This window comes from Actinia tenebrosa, unplaced genomic scaffold, assembly GCF_029948245.1.
Source record: "Actinia tenebrosa isolate PJP-AT-01 unplaced genomic scaffold, QUT_ActTen_1.0 PGA_scaffold17__23_contigs__length_9995812, whole genome shotgun sequence".
Lineage (NCBI taxonomy): Eukaryota > Metazoa > Cnidaria > Anthozoa > Actiniaria > Actiniidae > Actinia > Actinia tenebrosa.
The window spans coordinates 7201749-7214835 of record NW_028292577.1 but is presented as its reverse complement, the minus strand read 5'-3'; the positions used below and the strand labels follow the sequence as shown (position 1 = coordinate 7214835).

At 37.4% G+C, this 13087-nt stretch overlaps 3 protein-coding genes across 3 annotated transcripts; 1 reads left to right on the top strand and 2 right to left on the bottom strand.

Annotated features, from left to right (window-relative positions):
• Positions 1-539: 539 nt before the first annotated feature.
• Positions 540-2345, bottom strand: LOC116295194 (tubulin alpha-1A chain-like). The gene is made up of 3 exons (XM_031702951.2): positions 2128-2345; positions 1597-1745; positions 540-1521 (listed from the first exon to the last, which is right to left on the bottom strand). The coding sequence occupies exons 1-3, from the start codon at positions 2246-2248 to the stop codon at positions 541-543; spliced, it is 1251 nt and encodes a 416-aa protein (XP_031558811.2). The 5' UTR covers positions 2249-2345; the 3' UTR covers position 540.
• Positions 2346-3264: 919 nt separating this feature from the next.
• LOC116288726 (DNA polymerase delta subunit 2) lies at positions 3265-8360 on the bottom strand. Its single transcript, XM_089031810.1, has 11 exons — positions 8048-8360; positions 7843-7964; positions 7185-7308; positions 6749-6878; positions 6246-6351; positions 5807-5896; positions 5579-5659; positions 5141-5298; positions 4653-4780; positions 4325-4426; positions 3265-3530 (listed from the first exon to the last, which is right to left on the bottom strand). The coding sequence occupies exons 1-11, from the start codon at positions 8295-8297 to the stop codon at positions 3346-3348; spliced, it is 1476 nt and encodes a 491-aa protein (XP_088887936.1). The 5' UTR covers positions 8298-8360; the 3' UTR covers positions 3265-3345.
• Positions 8361-8652: 292 nt separating this feature from the next.
• On the top strand, positions 8653-12721 carry LOC116288696 (histone-lysine N-methyltransferase SMYD3). The gene is given in 5 exon segments (XM_089031683.1): positions 8653-8697; positions 8699-9197; positions 9302-9607; positions 10164-10502; positions 10871-12721. Coding segments are annotated over 5 exon segments (1356 nt in total). The 3' UTR covers positions 11038-12721.
• Positions 12722-13087: the final 366 nt, after the last annotated feature.

Sequence of the window (13087 nt, the reverse complement as noted above, 5' to 3'; positions counted from 1 at the left end):
TTTAGCTGTTCATTGTTGGCGCCTCGTTGTAAAATACCAGCTTTTTATTTTACGTGGATTTTTATGTTTTTCAATTTTTTGAACAAAAAAGTTTTATTTGATTAAAATTATCACGTGTTGCGATTTTTTTGTATTTTGTTTCCTGCTGTTGGATTTCAAGACGGAAGTCAGTTTGCGCGCCAAAATTTCAATAATTCCAACTTCATATCCTGTTTTCATATCGGTATATAAATAGCTTTTCTTGCTATGAATCAAACGAAACACAATCGCTGCACCTTTAGAAAACTGCCTATCAAATTGCTTTCGACCACTGTTACCATATAAACCACAAATTAATTCCGTCATCGCTACGTTACAGTTCTTAACAGTATTGTTTTTTTTTCTGTGCCGCTTTTATATACTTTATTTTCTCTCACTCATAGTTCCCAGATTTGTTTTACGTTTTCTCAAATAAATATCCTTACTAGTTTCTCAAAATGACTTTATTTCAAATTCTCAAATAAAGAGTTACAATGAAGGTAAGGTTGAGAGAAAAACAGTCTAATACTCCTCTCCTTCCTCTTCTCCCTCCTCTTCAACACTGTCTACTCCAACCTCTTCGTAATCCTTCTCAAGGGCTGCCAAATCCTCACGGGCCTCTGAAAACTCTCCTTCTTCCATACCCTCTCCAACATACCAATGCACAAATGCACGCTTGGCATACATCAGATCAAACTTGTGATCCAGACGAGCCCAGGCCTCAGCAATGGCTGTGGTGTTGCTCAACATGCAGACAGCACGCTGGACTTTGGCCAAGTCACCACCAGGAACAACAGTGGGTGGCTGGTAGTTGATGCCAACTTTAAAGCCAGTGGGACACCAGTCAACAAACTGGATGGTTCTCTTGGTCTTGATGGTTGCAATGGCAGCATTCACATCCTTGGGTACAACATCACCGCGATACAGCATGCAGCAAGCCATGTACTTTCCATGACGTGGATCACACTTGACCATCTGATTGGCTGGCTCAAAGCAGGCATTAGTGATCTCAGCAACACTCAGTTGTTCATGGTATGCCTTTTCTGCAGAGATGACTGGTGCATAGGTAGCCAATGGGAAGTGAATACGTGGGTAGGGTACCAAGTTGGTCTGGAACTCAGTCAAGTCCACATTCAGGGCACCATCAAATCTCAGAGAGGCTGTGATGGAAGACACAATTTGTCCCATCAGGCGGTTCAAGTTGGTATAGGTAGGTCTTTCAATGTCCAGGTTACGGCGACAGATATCATAAATGGCCTCATTGTCTACCATGAATGCACAGTCAGAGTGCTCTAGCGTGGTGTGGGTGGTCAGAATAGAGTTGTATGGTTCGACAACAGCTGTAGAGATCTGAGGAGCTGGGTAGATAGCAAATTCAAGCTTAGACTTCTTGCCATAGTCAACAGACAGGCGTTCCATAAGAAGAGAGGAGAAACCAGAACCAGTACCACCACCAAAGGAGTGGAAAATCAGGAAACCTTGGAGACCAGTACACTGATCAGCCTGAATTTCAAAGGAAAAAAAATTAAGTCAATAGAATGAAATTATATAAATGTGCAAATATATAATATAACTTACCAGTTTACGGATTCTATCAAGGACAAGATCTACAATCTCTTTTCCAATGGTGTAGTGACCACGAGCGTAGTTGTTAGCTGCGTCTTCTTTACCAGTGATCAGCTGCTCGGGATGGAAAAGTTGGCGGTAGGTACCAGTTCTTACTTCATCTGAGGAAATCAAAAGTGCAAAATTATGATTAAAAAAAATTCATAATATAATAATATATATAATAATAGTATAATTAGAAATTATAAGCAAAAAATTGGTAAATTTAATAACCAACGTAAGCTTAAGTTTAGTGCCAATACATTGAGATTTTTATTTCATTTGCGCGGGCTACATAGTACGTGATGAAATGTTTAGGTTAAAAAACAACACAAACAATATAAGCTCAAACAGAAGAAAAAAAGGAAAACAAAATGCAAACAAAGTGGCGAACAAGAATAATAGTAGAAAATATAATAAAAGACTTCAAAGAAACAACAACAACGACAACGAAAATAAAAACACACTAATGAACTTGTCATTGTCATTGTCATTAATTCTCACCTACTACAGTAGGCTCCAGGTCGACAAAAACAGCTCTCGGGACGTGTTTTCCAGCTCCGGTCTCGCTAAAGAACGTGTTAAACGAGTCATCCCCACCACCGATCGTCTTGTCGCTGGGCATCTGGCCATCGGGCTGGATACCATGTTCAAGACAGTACAACTCCCAACAAGCGTTTCCAATCTGAACACCGGCTTGACCAACGTGGACTGAGATACATTCACGCTAAATCAAATAAAAAAAGGTTTAGCAAAGAGTTAAAGTCTGTTTTCGTGAAAATTTAGCCTTTGAGTTCAAAACTTTTGAAAGTTGGTGAGTTGCCGTTGACTTTCAGTTAGTCGGAAAAATTTGCATAAAATGGAATGAAAAACAACAAAATATTTGAAAAACTTTTTTGTTTAATGCTTACCATCTTGTTTCACTTGTTAAGGTCTTTAAAAATCGTTTAAAAAAGGATATTTTTAAAAAGTTTGCAGTCACAACTGAAGTAACGTCTACAGCTTGTGAAAACTTCAAAGAATGAAGGATTGGTTGCCTTGACAACCTTTATTGCGTGAGCGCTTGCGCAATCATGACACGAACAAACAAACAAATATTTTCAAATAAATAAACGTCCATTTTTAAGCTGACTTTTCTACTATTTTTCTGAAATTTGTCTTCTTAGCATGCAGCTTGAACTATTCACTCGGTTTCAAATTTTTAAAACAAATTTCTTTCAGATTTATTGGATCGATTGGATTTCGTTAGTTTGGAAAAGCTCAAGTCTATAAACCGGAAAAACCTGTTAGTATGATGACGTAATCAAATTTTCGCGCCATTTCGTATTGGTTTCCAATCATTCCCGGTGAGTAGACAAAATAGATGCAACAGAAATGCGGAAATAGAGTTTATGAGGGATAATAAATCGGTATCAAGGGAGGTCCGTTTTTTTTATGCAATCCCGCGTTGATTGACCCGTTGAATAATATAAAGGGTAAATTAGCTATCAATTGAATAGAGAACAAGGTGAAAAAGTGGCCCGATATCATAGATAATTTACGTAGATGATAGGTGTGGAGGCACCCCTCCACCCTCATTGACTTCTCCAATGACCATCGCTTATAATAAATGAACTTAAAAACTAATATGTACAACAACCATTTATGGTATAATTTTATTGTGATTGAATGAAGATAGATATGACAATACACTGTAGGTTGGAAGAAAACACAAAAAATCGTTCAAGTTTCCATTGGTGCTTTTTCAGTTGTATCTTGTTCAGCTCCATTCATATGTACATGGTAAGCAGCAGAGGATCCCATTTTCAGTGCTTGGCAAGTTAAGGTACGCAGATTCACCATTACACAGGTTTTGCTGGTTGAGAACTTGGGAACCAGGACAAGAAGAACTTTCTGATTGTTTTCTCCTGAAATTGGAACAGTTTGAAAACAATTGTTAATTGTTAAGGTACTATCGTCGTGTACGGATTAACGAAGTACGTCATAGGTTTCCGAACACACGAGTGTGACTTAGAAATTTTGCTTCTCCTCACTTAGAAAAAAAATTAAGTGAAGACACCAAGAATCGAACTCGGTACCTTCGGCACCAAAGAACTACTACAATGCCAACCCCAACCCTAACCCTAAACCTAACCCCTAGACCACGAAGCGAATTCGGTTGGGTGGTCTCAATTTTTAGTCATATTCAAACGATGTATCATCAGCATGTGTACATAAATATTTATTATAGTTTAATTTATGCTATCGTAGGGTACGACTACTAGCCGATTACTCGAAATTTGAATTTGAATAGAATTCCCCTGACAATTCCCGTACACGACGATACAACCATTGTTAATTTGAGTGCTACACCAAATATCAGGGGTAGATAGGCAAAGGTTTTCCAGGGATTTTTCTAGGGGATGCACCATCAAGGATTTTTCTCTTAGGAGAGGGTGCTACCTTTGCTTACAAACTCAAACACTAATGATGCAGTACATATCAGCTCATCTAGGGGGGAGGGGAGCTGCACTTCCCCTGCACCCTTCCCCTACATCCGCCCCTGGTTCCTGTCCCCATTGACATTGGGCATCAGATTAAATGACCTGAATATTAATTAGGGGAAGGAAGGAGGTCTAACAATACAAGTTTATCAAGGGCACAAGGCATGCACAAAAATGCAGAGTCTGATCATGACCTTCATAAAAGCCAGATTTCTTACCCATCAAGACTTTGCTTTGAAACTTTGGCTGATTTCCGACAAAGTAAATATGAGGGCATTTATCCAGTATGAATGGATCTTGATCATAATAAGGATAGCAACCTTCAAAAATAAAAATAAAAATAAAATCTCAGTTAAGTTAACCAAATAAATTTCTGTATTTTTTGCAGGATCAAATAATTTACCTATTAGCATAGTGCTAATACAGTCTTTGATACATAATAGCTTGACTTGTTTGGGGGGATGCAAGACTGAAGCAATTTTCAAAATTCTATTTAAAATTTCAAACTGTCAAATATTTTATCCCCCCCCTCCCCATTTTCATTACCTAACGTGTCAGGTGCCGTAGGAGCAATATGACCACTTATAATGTTTTTCTCTAAGATCTCCATCTTGTCATCAAGGCTGGTCATACGATAAATATCATTGACATTTTGTCCTGATGTGCCAAGTACTCTAAGGAAAGAAAATATGAATAAGCAACCATCATTTACTTATTTAAGAATTATAATTCAATATCTACATATAATCCCGTCAAAGCTCACAATGCGCTCTGGGAAACTGAGTAAATTACAAAAATGAAACAGGGAAATCAAAGAAACTATAAGAAAGAGATACTGGTAATTTTTGTCTGTTAAAATTATTCAACCCACATTTCCATAGAAAATGTTGGGGAAAAATTGTCAAATGGATTATTTTTAGAGGAGCTAAAAAAGTGTAAGTACTTGGTTTCCCAGAGTGCTTTGTTCTAGCAATTGAAGCTCATAGAGATAAAGATATTTTTTTTGAGAACTGAATAGCGATAAAAAAATATACCTTACTCCACCAATAATGGCCTCATAAGGGTTTGTGACGCCTTGCATGGTTGGGTAGGCAACTGCTTTTGGGAACATACAAGGATGAAGGGCTTGCTGAGGTAAGTTATGATTGGTGGGGTCAAACTCTCCAGGCATGAGGTCCACAGGAACGCACTCCTTTAAAACATAAAACAAAATTACAGATAGTATTTTTAAATAATTAAAATCATTTAAAAATTATTCTAAAATGTTTAGTTTCAAAAATTCATATCTTCATAATTTTAAGGGCAATCTTTACAAAACTTTGAAAAATTTACCATTATCAATGTGTTGAATTTGACAGTAAACTCTATTTTCTGATCAATCTAATCAAATATGTGTCTTGTAATGTCAGACTAGCACGAGGTCTATTCTAGCTTCTAGTTGATTTGTAATTCTTATATCATACAAAACTTACCACAAGCTGACACAGGAAGTCGTCAAGTTCTTTTACAGCCTCTACAGTACCAGCAACAACATTTCGTGTCAAGTACTTTGCCTAGATTGGAAAATCAATACCAGATTTTAAAGCCTCTGCAGAAAACTTTATCATTGCTTCGCCCACAGCCTCCCTCTCCCCCTCCACTACTACCCCTTACCCACACCCACTAGGGTAGGGTTTGCAGCTACATCTCTTTGAATTTACCTTTGTTTCACTTTCTTTGTCTTGTGTGGATTCACTCAAAGAATTACCAGCAAGGATCACTCGTGCAATCTTAGAACTGGATTCTTGGTCCTACAAACAGAAACAGTAGACAATTAATAACCTCAGTAACCATTACAAATTTGTCTGCAGTCCTTGCCAGACACATGCAAGTCTAGACTTCTAAGCTGCCAATAGTCTTCTGTCAATCATAAATATCAAACATATCAACATGACTTCTTCGATGTCCTGAAACCAAGTGCAAAGTACTAAATGTGAGATGGCTGCATAGTAATGAAACTGGTGGTAATTCGAGGTCCTTAATGCTGGCTTTCACTTGCGATGCAATCAGGATCTGAGTCGGAGTAGAGTGACATGCATTGGTCATGAGCCTAAGCATAGCCCAAAAAAAGGAAACATGATTTTTTTAAATGTAGTTTACCTGGATGCTACCGAGCTCTCCAGTAATCAAGTCTGAGAGCATCTGAAGACTCAGCATGTCTTGGTGTTCGCTACCAAACCCGAGGCCTGATATTAGAACTAAATATCTGAAATAAACAGAAAAAAAAATAGTATAATCAAGTCAAAGAATAACTACTAGGATACTTTTTATGAATAACTATTTGCAGTCGCTACTGACAAATTATTGTCAAATGTACTGGATGAAAAACTGAGATTTCTGTTTTGTTATACCACAATATTGTTATGAAATTTATATATTGGTATCCAGTCTTTACCATTAGCCATAGGCTAATCAAAATCCCCCCACCCCTCTAGGAAAACCCCCATTCTCTGCAGTCCATACTTAGCACATTATCCTATATTGTAGGTATGAATATATCTTTATCTGTCTTCACTATTTACCTCATCATGATCTTTCCCCCACCCTCTGCAGTCTATATACTGACCTCATTATACTAGTTATAGGTGTTACTATATCTTTACCTGTCTTCACCATTAGCCATTGGCTCATCAAGATCAGGAGCAGTTTGGTATGGAAGACCGCTATAGCAAACACTCTCCACATCAAATTTACCATTCTCTGTTGTATGGCCCTTCAATGCAACAATCGTCCTGAAAAATTGTGACAACATAATTAATTTTTGCATTGCATAATTTTATCAATCAAGTTTCAATATTCATTGAGTTTCATAATAATGATTCCAAGAACTTCAGCACGAACGACACCATATGACGTGTTTTTAATAACAAACAAGATGTTTGTGCTGAAGCTGAACTAGAAGAAACCATATTATTTTGCTGTAACAGATAAATCTCTTCAAAAAAAAAAAAGAAAAAAAAAAGCAGCTTATGTAAGATTGAAATTTCTGTTTGAGAATAACTGGGATTGAAGATTCTTGTGCTTCAAAACTATCCTTACCACTGATTGATGTTCCCACTTCTATATTCCCTGTCAATGCTACCCTCTGCGTCTCGTCTTCCATTACTAGTTCATCTTCATCATCTGTATATTTATCTCTAACAGGTTGAATAAGCAAGTTTTCCTGAAAAAAAGAGTCACATAGCTAGTTTTTCATGTGCTGGGAAACCCCTAATTATTGGTGTAAGGGGAATTCGATATTTCCTAACCATTCCAGCTATTCCTTTATACCATTTCAGATATTCCTCACAATTTCCAGAAGTTTGTAAGTAAAACATGATAAGGTCAATGTCCATGAACATTTGAAAATCCATAAAAAAATTCCTGATTTTCCCATTCTCAATTCTTTAATGGCCATCCTAGTCAGCCACTTTATCATGTCCTCATTACTTGGTAATATTTGGAATGGTTGAGAAATATTTGAAATTCCTGATTACTTGGGAATTTCCCAGTACATGCAAACAGAGCTCAAACTAAAAAAAGATCCGTGGACAAACAAAAATAATATTATACCAGTAGCTGTGAAAAAATGATACAAACTTTATGAATAAGATGGGATGACAGTCAAGCTTGATACAGTATTGCAACAGTAACCATTAATTTGTAAAGACAGACAATAATGGGGCCTCCCCTTTCTCAAGAACTACCATACACAAACCTCTGCACTTATTTCCTTCAAAATAGAGGGTTTAATTTCCATCTTCTTGAAGAATGTGCCAACTATGATACACTCTTCTTCCAGCTTCAGCTCAGATAACTTCTTTATGGGCATTGAGCTCCCTGAAAATTAGGAAAAAAACTTTGACACATTAACACCCAAAAACTCCATAATTTTGAAACAAAATTAGTGTGTTTGAACTCACCCCATGTCCTCCTTGCAGCAGCTGCTAATTTCTTTCTCATGGTCATCAGACGCACAGCGTATAACTGTGCATACTGCCTATTATATGCTCTCTCTTTCAGTCGAAATCTTTCACTTTGGTTCGAGTACGAACAACTCGCTCTTTCAAGGCGTTCACTCTCTTCGATCCCATCACAGCCCGAGCTTGGCTCAGAAAGAAGAACTTCAGCATTGATCGGAGATTTTGAGTCGATTTTTCCAGAATTAAACATTGTAAAACCACCTTAGTTCATTTCACTTCTTCCACAACTTGTTTATTTCACTAGCACCTTGTTTCCCGCCAAATTTACGCTGAAGTCCGCTGACCATAGAAATTGCGGGAAAACTGCTTTGCGCATGCTTGGAGTGAAACGCTTTCAAAAACATATAAATTTGAAAATTTTAAGCTCAGGTTTTGCTTACAATTTCTTCCGTCATTTTATTGTATGCCCTTTTATTTTATACTTAGTAGTTTTAATTTTTTTTGAATAATTTGGAGAGTAACTCGACCTAGTCCATTATTCCATTGCTCGGCTTCCTCGTACGCGCGAACGCCTGCTTATTTTTTGACTTCAACTTCCAAAAAACATGTCTTACCAAGTTTTTGTAACGAAAGATAAAGGAAGAGGATTAAAAGTCGTTCAAGAATTGTAATCCTGGTGATAAAATACTTGATGAAAATCCCATAGTTTTCGTTCTGAGCAATGAAGTCAGAGGACAGCGCTGTGATAACTGTTTTGAGCTAAAAGACCATCTCCTTAGATGCTCGTTTTGTCGTTTTGCGAGGTATTGTGGACAGAGCTGTCAAAAACGAGCATGGAAATTCCACAGATTCGAGTGCAAGAGGCTCAAAAAAGTATACCCTCGCGTTCCTACTGATTTAGTTAGGCTTATGTATAGGATTCTTAACATGAGAACCGCAAAACAGGACATGGAGTGGTATGAAAAACTTGTGTCAAATATCGAGGGGATAGAAGATGATAGAAAAGAGGAGTTTGTGGCAATCTTTGCTGTACTTGGTGATTATGCTAGCCAAGAGTTCATTGAGTCGTATACATCTCAAGAAATTTTTGAAATGTTTGGGAAAGTGTCTTCAAATAGTTTTAGTATTTGTGAGGGGGAAATGCAGTCAAGTAGGTGAGTAAATAAAGGAAGGTTATAGGAGCCTTTAAGGATATTGTCTGTCTGTCTGTCTTTATAATAATGATTAAAGCTAAGAATCTTTTTTCTTTTCAAGGTGTTGGCATATATACCACTGGTTCTGTGTTCAATCACTCGTGTACCCCAAACTGTGTTGCAGTATTTAATGGCACACAGCTTGTGATTCATGCCATCGAACAAGTCAAAACTGGAGATGAACTAACGATCAGTTACACTGAACTTCTCGAACCCAGAGATGTGAGGCAACAAGAGCTGAAGAGTCAGTACTGCTTTGATTGTCGCTGTCCAAGATGCTTGGATATTGAAGACAGCAAAGACCTTTTAATGTGTTCATTTAGATGTGTGAACCCTAACTGTGCAGGGCCAGTTCCAGAAGCCAAAGGTCAGTTTCATCTATCACAGAATGGGAGAGGAGGGAGGGACAAGTGTCTCTTAATAGCAGATATTATGGATACATGTAAATGAGGTGCAAATGAGACAACAAGCATTGTACCAACCCAATAGCCTTACTTGTATGATTCTTAAAACAAATGAATATCTTATTACAGGCTCAACTGTAATAACAGCTATTGGTTACTTCAGTTGCTAAGCAGCAAATAAGAGTCAATTTTTTTTAAATTCCTTAATTTTTATCTTGAAAATGTAGGGTTTAAATATAGCCAGTGGCTAACAAACCTGTGGCTGCCATGTTCCATGATCGAATTGTAATTTAGAAGTTGCTTTTTGCAGAGTCAGGGAAACTGGAGAACCCAGAGAGAAACCCTAAAAGAATATGGGAAAACCATCATGGAACTCTCTATATATACAGACATATATGGTCCCAGCCTCAGGATCAAATCCATAGACATATATGATTTTACCAGGCTTCCCAAGTTGAACTTGGTCATTATAACTTATTTCGTAGAAGTTGAAATATTTAACAAAAAAATCTTTTCCAGGAAAATGTAACAGTTGTGGCAAAGAAAGAGACATATCAAGCTTCTCAAAAACATGGGTAAAAAAAGCCAAAGATGCTTTGAATGAGATCAAGTCAATCCAAAATGATGGTGACCCTCAGAAAATTCTAGATATCTGTAAAAAGACTTTAAAGAAACAGGAACCATATCTACATCCTTATCATTATATTATGATTGCTTTGTCAGACAAAGCATTAGATGCTTGTCTTTCTTTGACATTGTGGAAAGAAGCACTGGAATATGGATTGAGGACTCTGGAGCCATATCAAAAACTTTTTCCTAAGTACCACCCAGGTGTAGGAGTTCAGTTTTTCAGAATTGGTAAGTCATTAGTCAAATGTCATGATATAGTAATAGGGTTTTTAGGGAGTGGAAAGGTGAGATCTTAGACTCACTAACAGAGCATTTATTTTTTACTTGGGAGGGTAGGAGAGGGGAGGGGGTGGTGGGATTTGATGGGATTCGCGAAAAAACATCAGGCTCAAGAGCGTAACAGTGACATAAAAAATGTGAGTCTCGCAGCAGTTTTACAATAAGCAGATTGGGAAATGAGGGAGGGGCCAATTTATATGTGACAAGGGAGAGTTGGGTCAGATTTCTGGTCTGGGTTACTGAGCAAATCCCACCACACCCCTCAAACCCACTCCCATTTATAAAAAAAACGGTCCCTAAGTATTTCATTTCTTCAGGTAAGCTGCAAGTTTTGCTAGACAAGCTTGATGTTGGAGTTCATTTCTTGCAAAGGGCACTGGCAACACTTGAAGTCACTCATGGGCACAATCATCCAATTGTCTATCACCTCAGGGAAGTAGTGGCTGAGACATCTGAGGAATTGAGACAAAAAGGAACACACTGATAAGAATACAGTGATTTTGGCCATTTCACATGACCATTTCACATGGACCATTTGATCCAGAACTGGAAATGATGTGGAAATTTTTCCATGGGCGAAATGACTGTATGTCACTGAAAAACTACAACTAGTATTTTTCACAGTAGTTTTTTTTATAGTCTGCGGTTTTTTATTATGCAAGTAATACTTCCACACCTTTATGCACTGATTAAAAGTTAGTGGTGTAAAATTCTGTCACTGGCTTCTCCCTCCCCAGGAAAGTATTTTTTCTAGGAGTTAGAATCAAATGACAGAATTTTACCTCAGGATACCCAAGGATAATTAAGTGTAAGTTTTATGGAAAGACGAGTTTTTATCAAATTATTCTTTAGACTACTCTATAATTTCAACTCTGATTATTTTAAGTTATCCATGGAATTGGATATGCAACTATATTTGCAAATCAAAGTGGAAGAACCAGAAAAAATCACATCTGAATAGACCTAATTCTTCTTGGTGCAATGATTACCCATTTCAAATCACGTGTCATTCCCTAGAGAATAAAATTCTTTGTTGGATTTGTATCCATATCCATGTCTCTTCTCATGCACAAACGCTAAACAAAGAAATGATTCTCTAGGGAATGACACACAGTTTGAAATGGGAAAACATTGCACCCAGACGAATTAGCCTATAATGTAGCCTGTCTTTACCTTGTGTCATTCTAAGTTGGGAACAATTTGTATCCATATTCATGTGTGGGCACAGCGCCGAAATTGGCCCAGGACAGACAGAATTGGTCATCCTTTGTTGCTGCCCTACCTGCCATACCGGCATAATAGGCAGTAAGTGAGAAAGTATATTCATTTGTTTTCTTATAATCTAGGGGGTAAAACATGGTCTGAAACAGGAAAATGTATAAACCTGTCTTCGTTAAACCTAAGAAAAACCTAAATTTTAATGTTGCTGCATTAAAAAAAATAGCAGTGTATATGATGTAGATTACCCACAACGACATACAAAACTAACAACAAATGCATTGATGGTTTTCAACCATTCCCAAGAGAATTAAATAACAAAAAACATGGTGACCATGTTGGAGGATATAACAAAAGAATTCATTGACAATTGACAAAGTTCCTCCAACATGGCAGCCGTGAAAACCATCAATTTTGTTTAGTTGATTGTATTATTAAGTGTACCCTGCAGGCAGAGTCTCTTTTTAATTTCTCCCGAGCGAGAGAAAGAAAGGAGACTGCCAGCAGGGTATATTGAACGGTAAGAACTTCCTCCTTTCCAGGTCTCCTCTGTCACAAGAAACCGTTTTTTCTTATTTCAAAGACAACCTGGAACTAAAGCCTGGTTCACACGAGCAACGCAAACGCAAGCGCAAACGCAAGCAATGTTCACACGTGCAACGCAAATGCAAGTAAATCAAGATACACATGTGCAGTAGTGGTTGTTTATAGTTCACACGTATTTTCCTTGCGTTTGCGTTTGCGTTGCTCGTGTGAACCACGTCTTGCGTTTGTGCTTGCGTTTGCGTTTTCTCCGGAACCAGGCTTAAGAGGTATTCAACAACATAATGTAAAAATTAAATACTTAACATAAAATATTACTAGGTCTACAGCAAGATGCTTTTCCATGTAGGTTTTTTTGTTGCTTTTTAATTCTGTGAGATTTTTTAAAGAAAAAAATCATGTACAAACCTTGTTTTCTACAATATTTACCATTCCTTAAATATATCAAAAAGATGATTCACATTTACATAATGTATTGCTAGATTCCCTCAAACTTTCAAAAAGGGTTGTTGAAAGTTTTGTTGCATGTCGTATACCAAGCCCACATTGCACTATGGGGGATTTGAATGCAATCAGTGAATGGTCACAATGATATGGAATTTTTCCAAACTTTGTCAACACGTTTTCCGGCAGGTTTTCTTCTCTGACGTCATTTGCATATGATCCACAATACGTTTCAAGCTTGGTATGCAACATGACACAAAACATTCACCAACGTTTTTCTGAAATAGTTGTATTGAAGTCTCGGAGGGCTTTCGATGTTTCTACGACGC

Bases quoted from the DNA above. Each gene is read 5' to 3' on its own strand.
- LOC116295194 (XM_031702951.2), bottom strand. From the start codon at position 2,248: ATGCCCAGCGACAAGACGATCGGTGGTGGGGATGACTCGTTTAACACG. The intron at 1,746-2,127 runs GTGAGAATTAAT...TGATTTCCTCAG, and splicing joins CCTGGAGCCTACTGTAGTAG to ATGAAGTAAGAACTGGTACC. The intron at 1,522-1,596 runs GTAAGTTATATT...TTTGAAATTCAG, and splicing joins TTGATAGAATCCGTAAACTG to GCTGATCAGTGTACTGGTCT.
- LOC116288726 (XM_089031810.1), bottom strand. From the start codon at position 8,297: ATGTTTAATTCTGGAAAAATCGACTCAAAATCTCCGATCAATGCTGAA. The intron at 5,660-5,806 runs GTAAATTCAAAG...TTTCCAATCTAG, and splicing joins ACAAAGAAAGTGAAACAAAG to GCAAAGTACTTGACACGAAA. The intron at 4,427-4,652 runs GTAATGAAAATG...TTATTTTTGAAG, and splicing joins TACGGCACCTGACACGTTAG to GTTGCTATCCTTATTATGAT.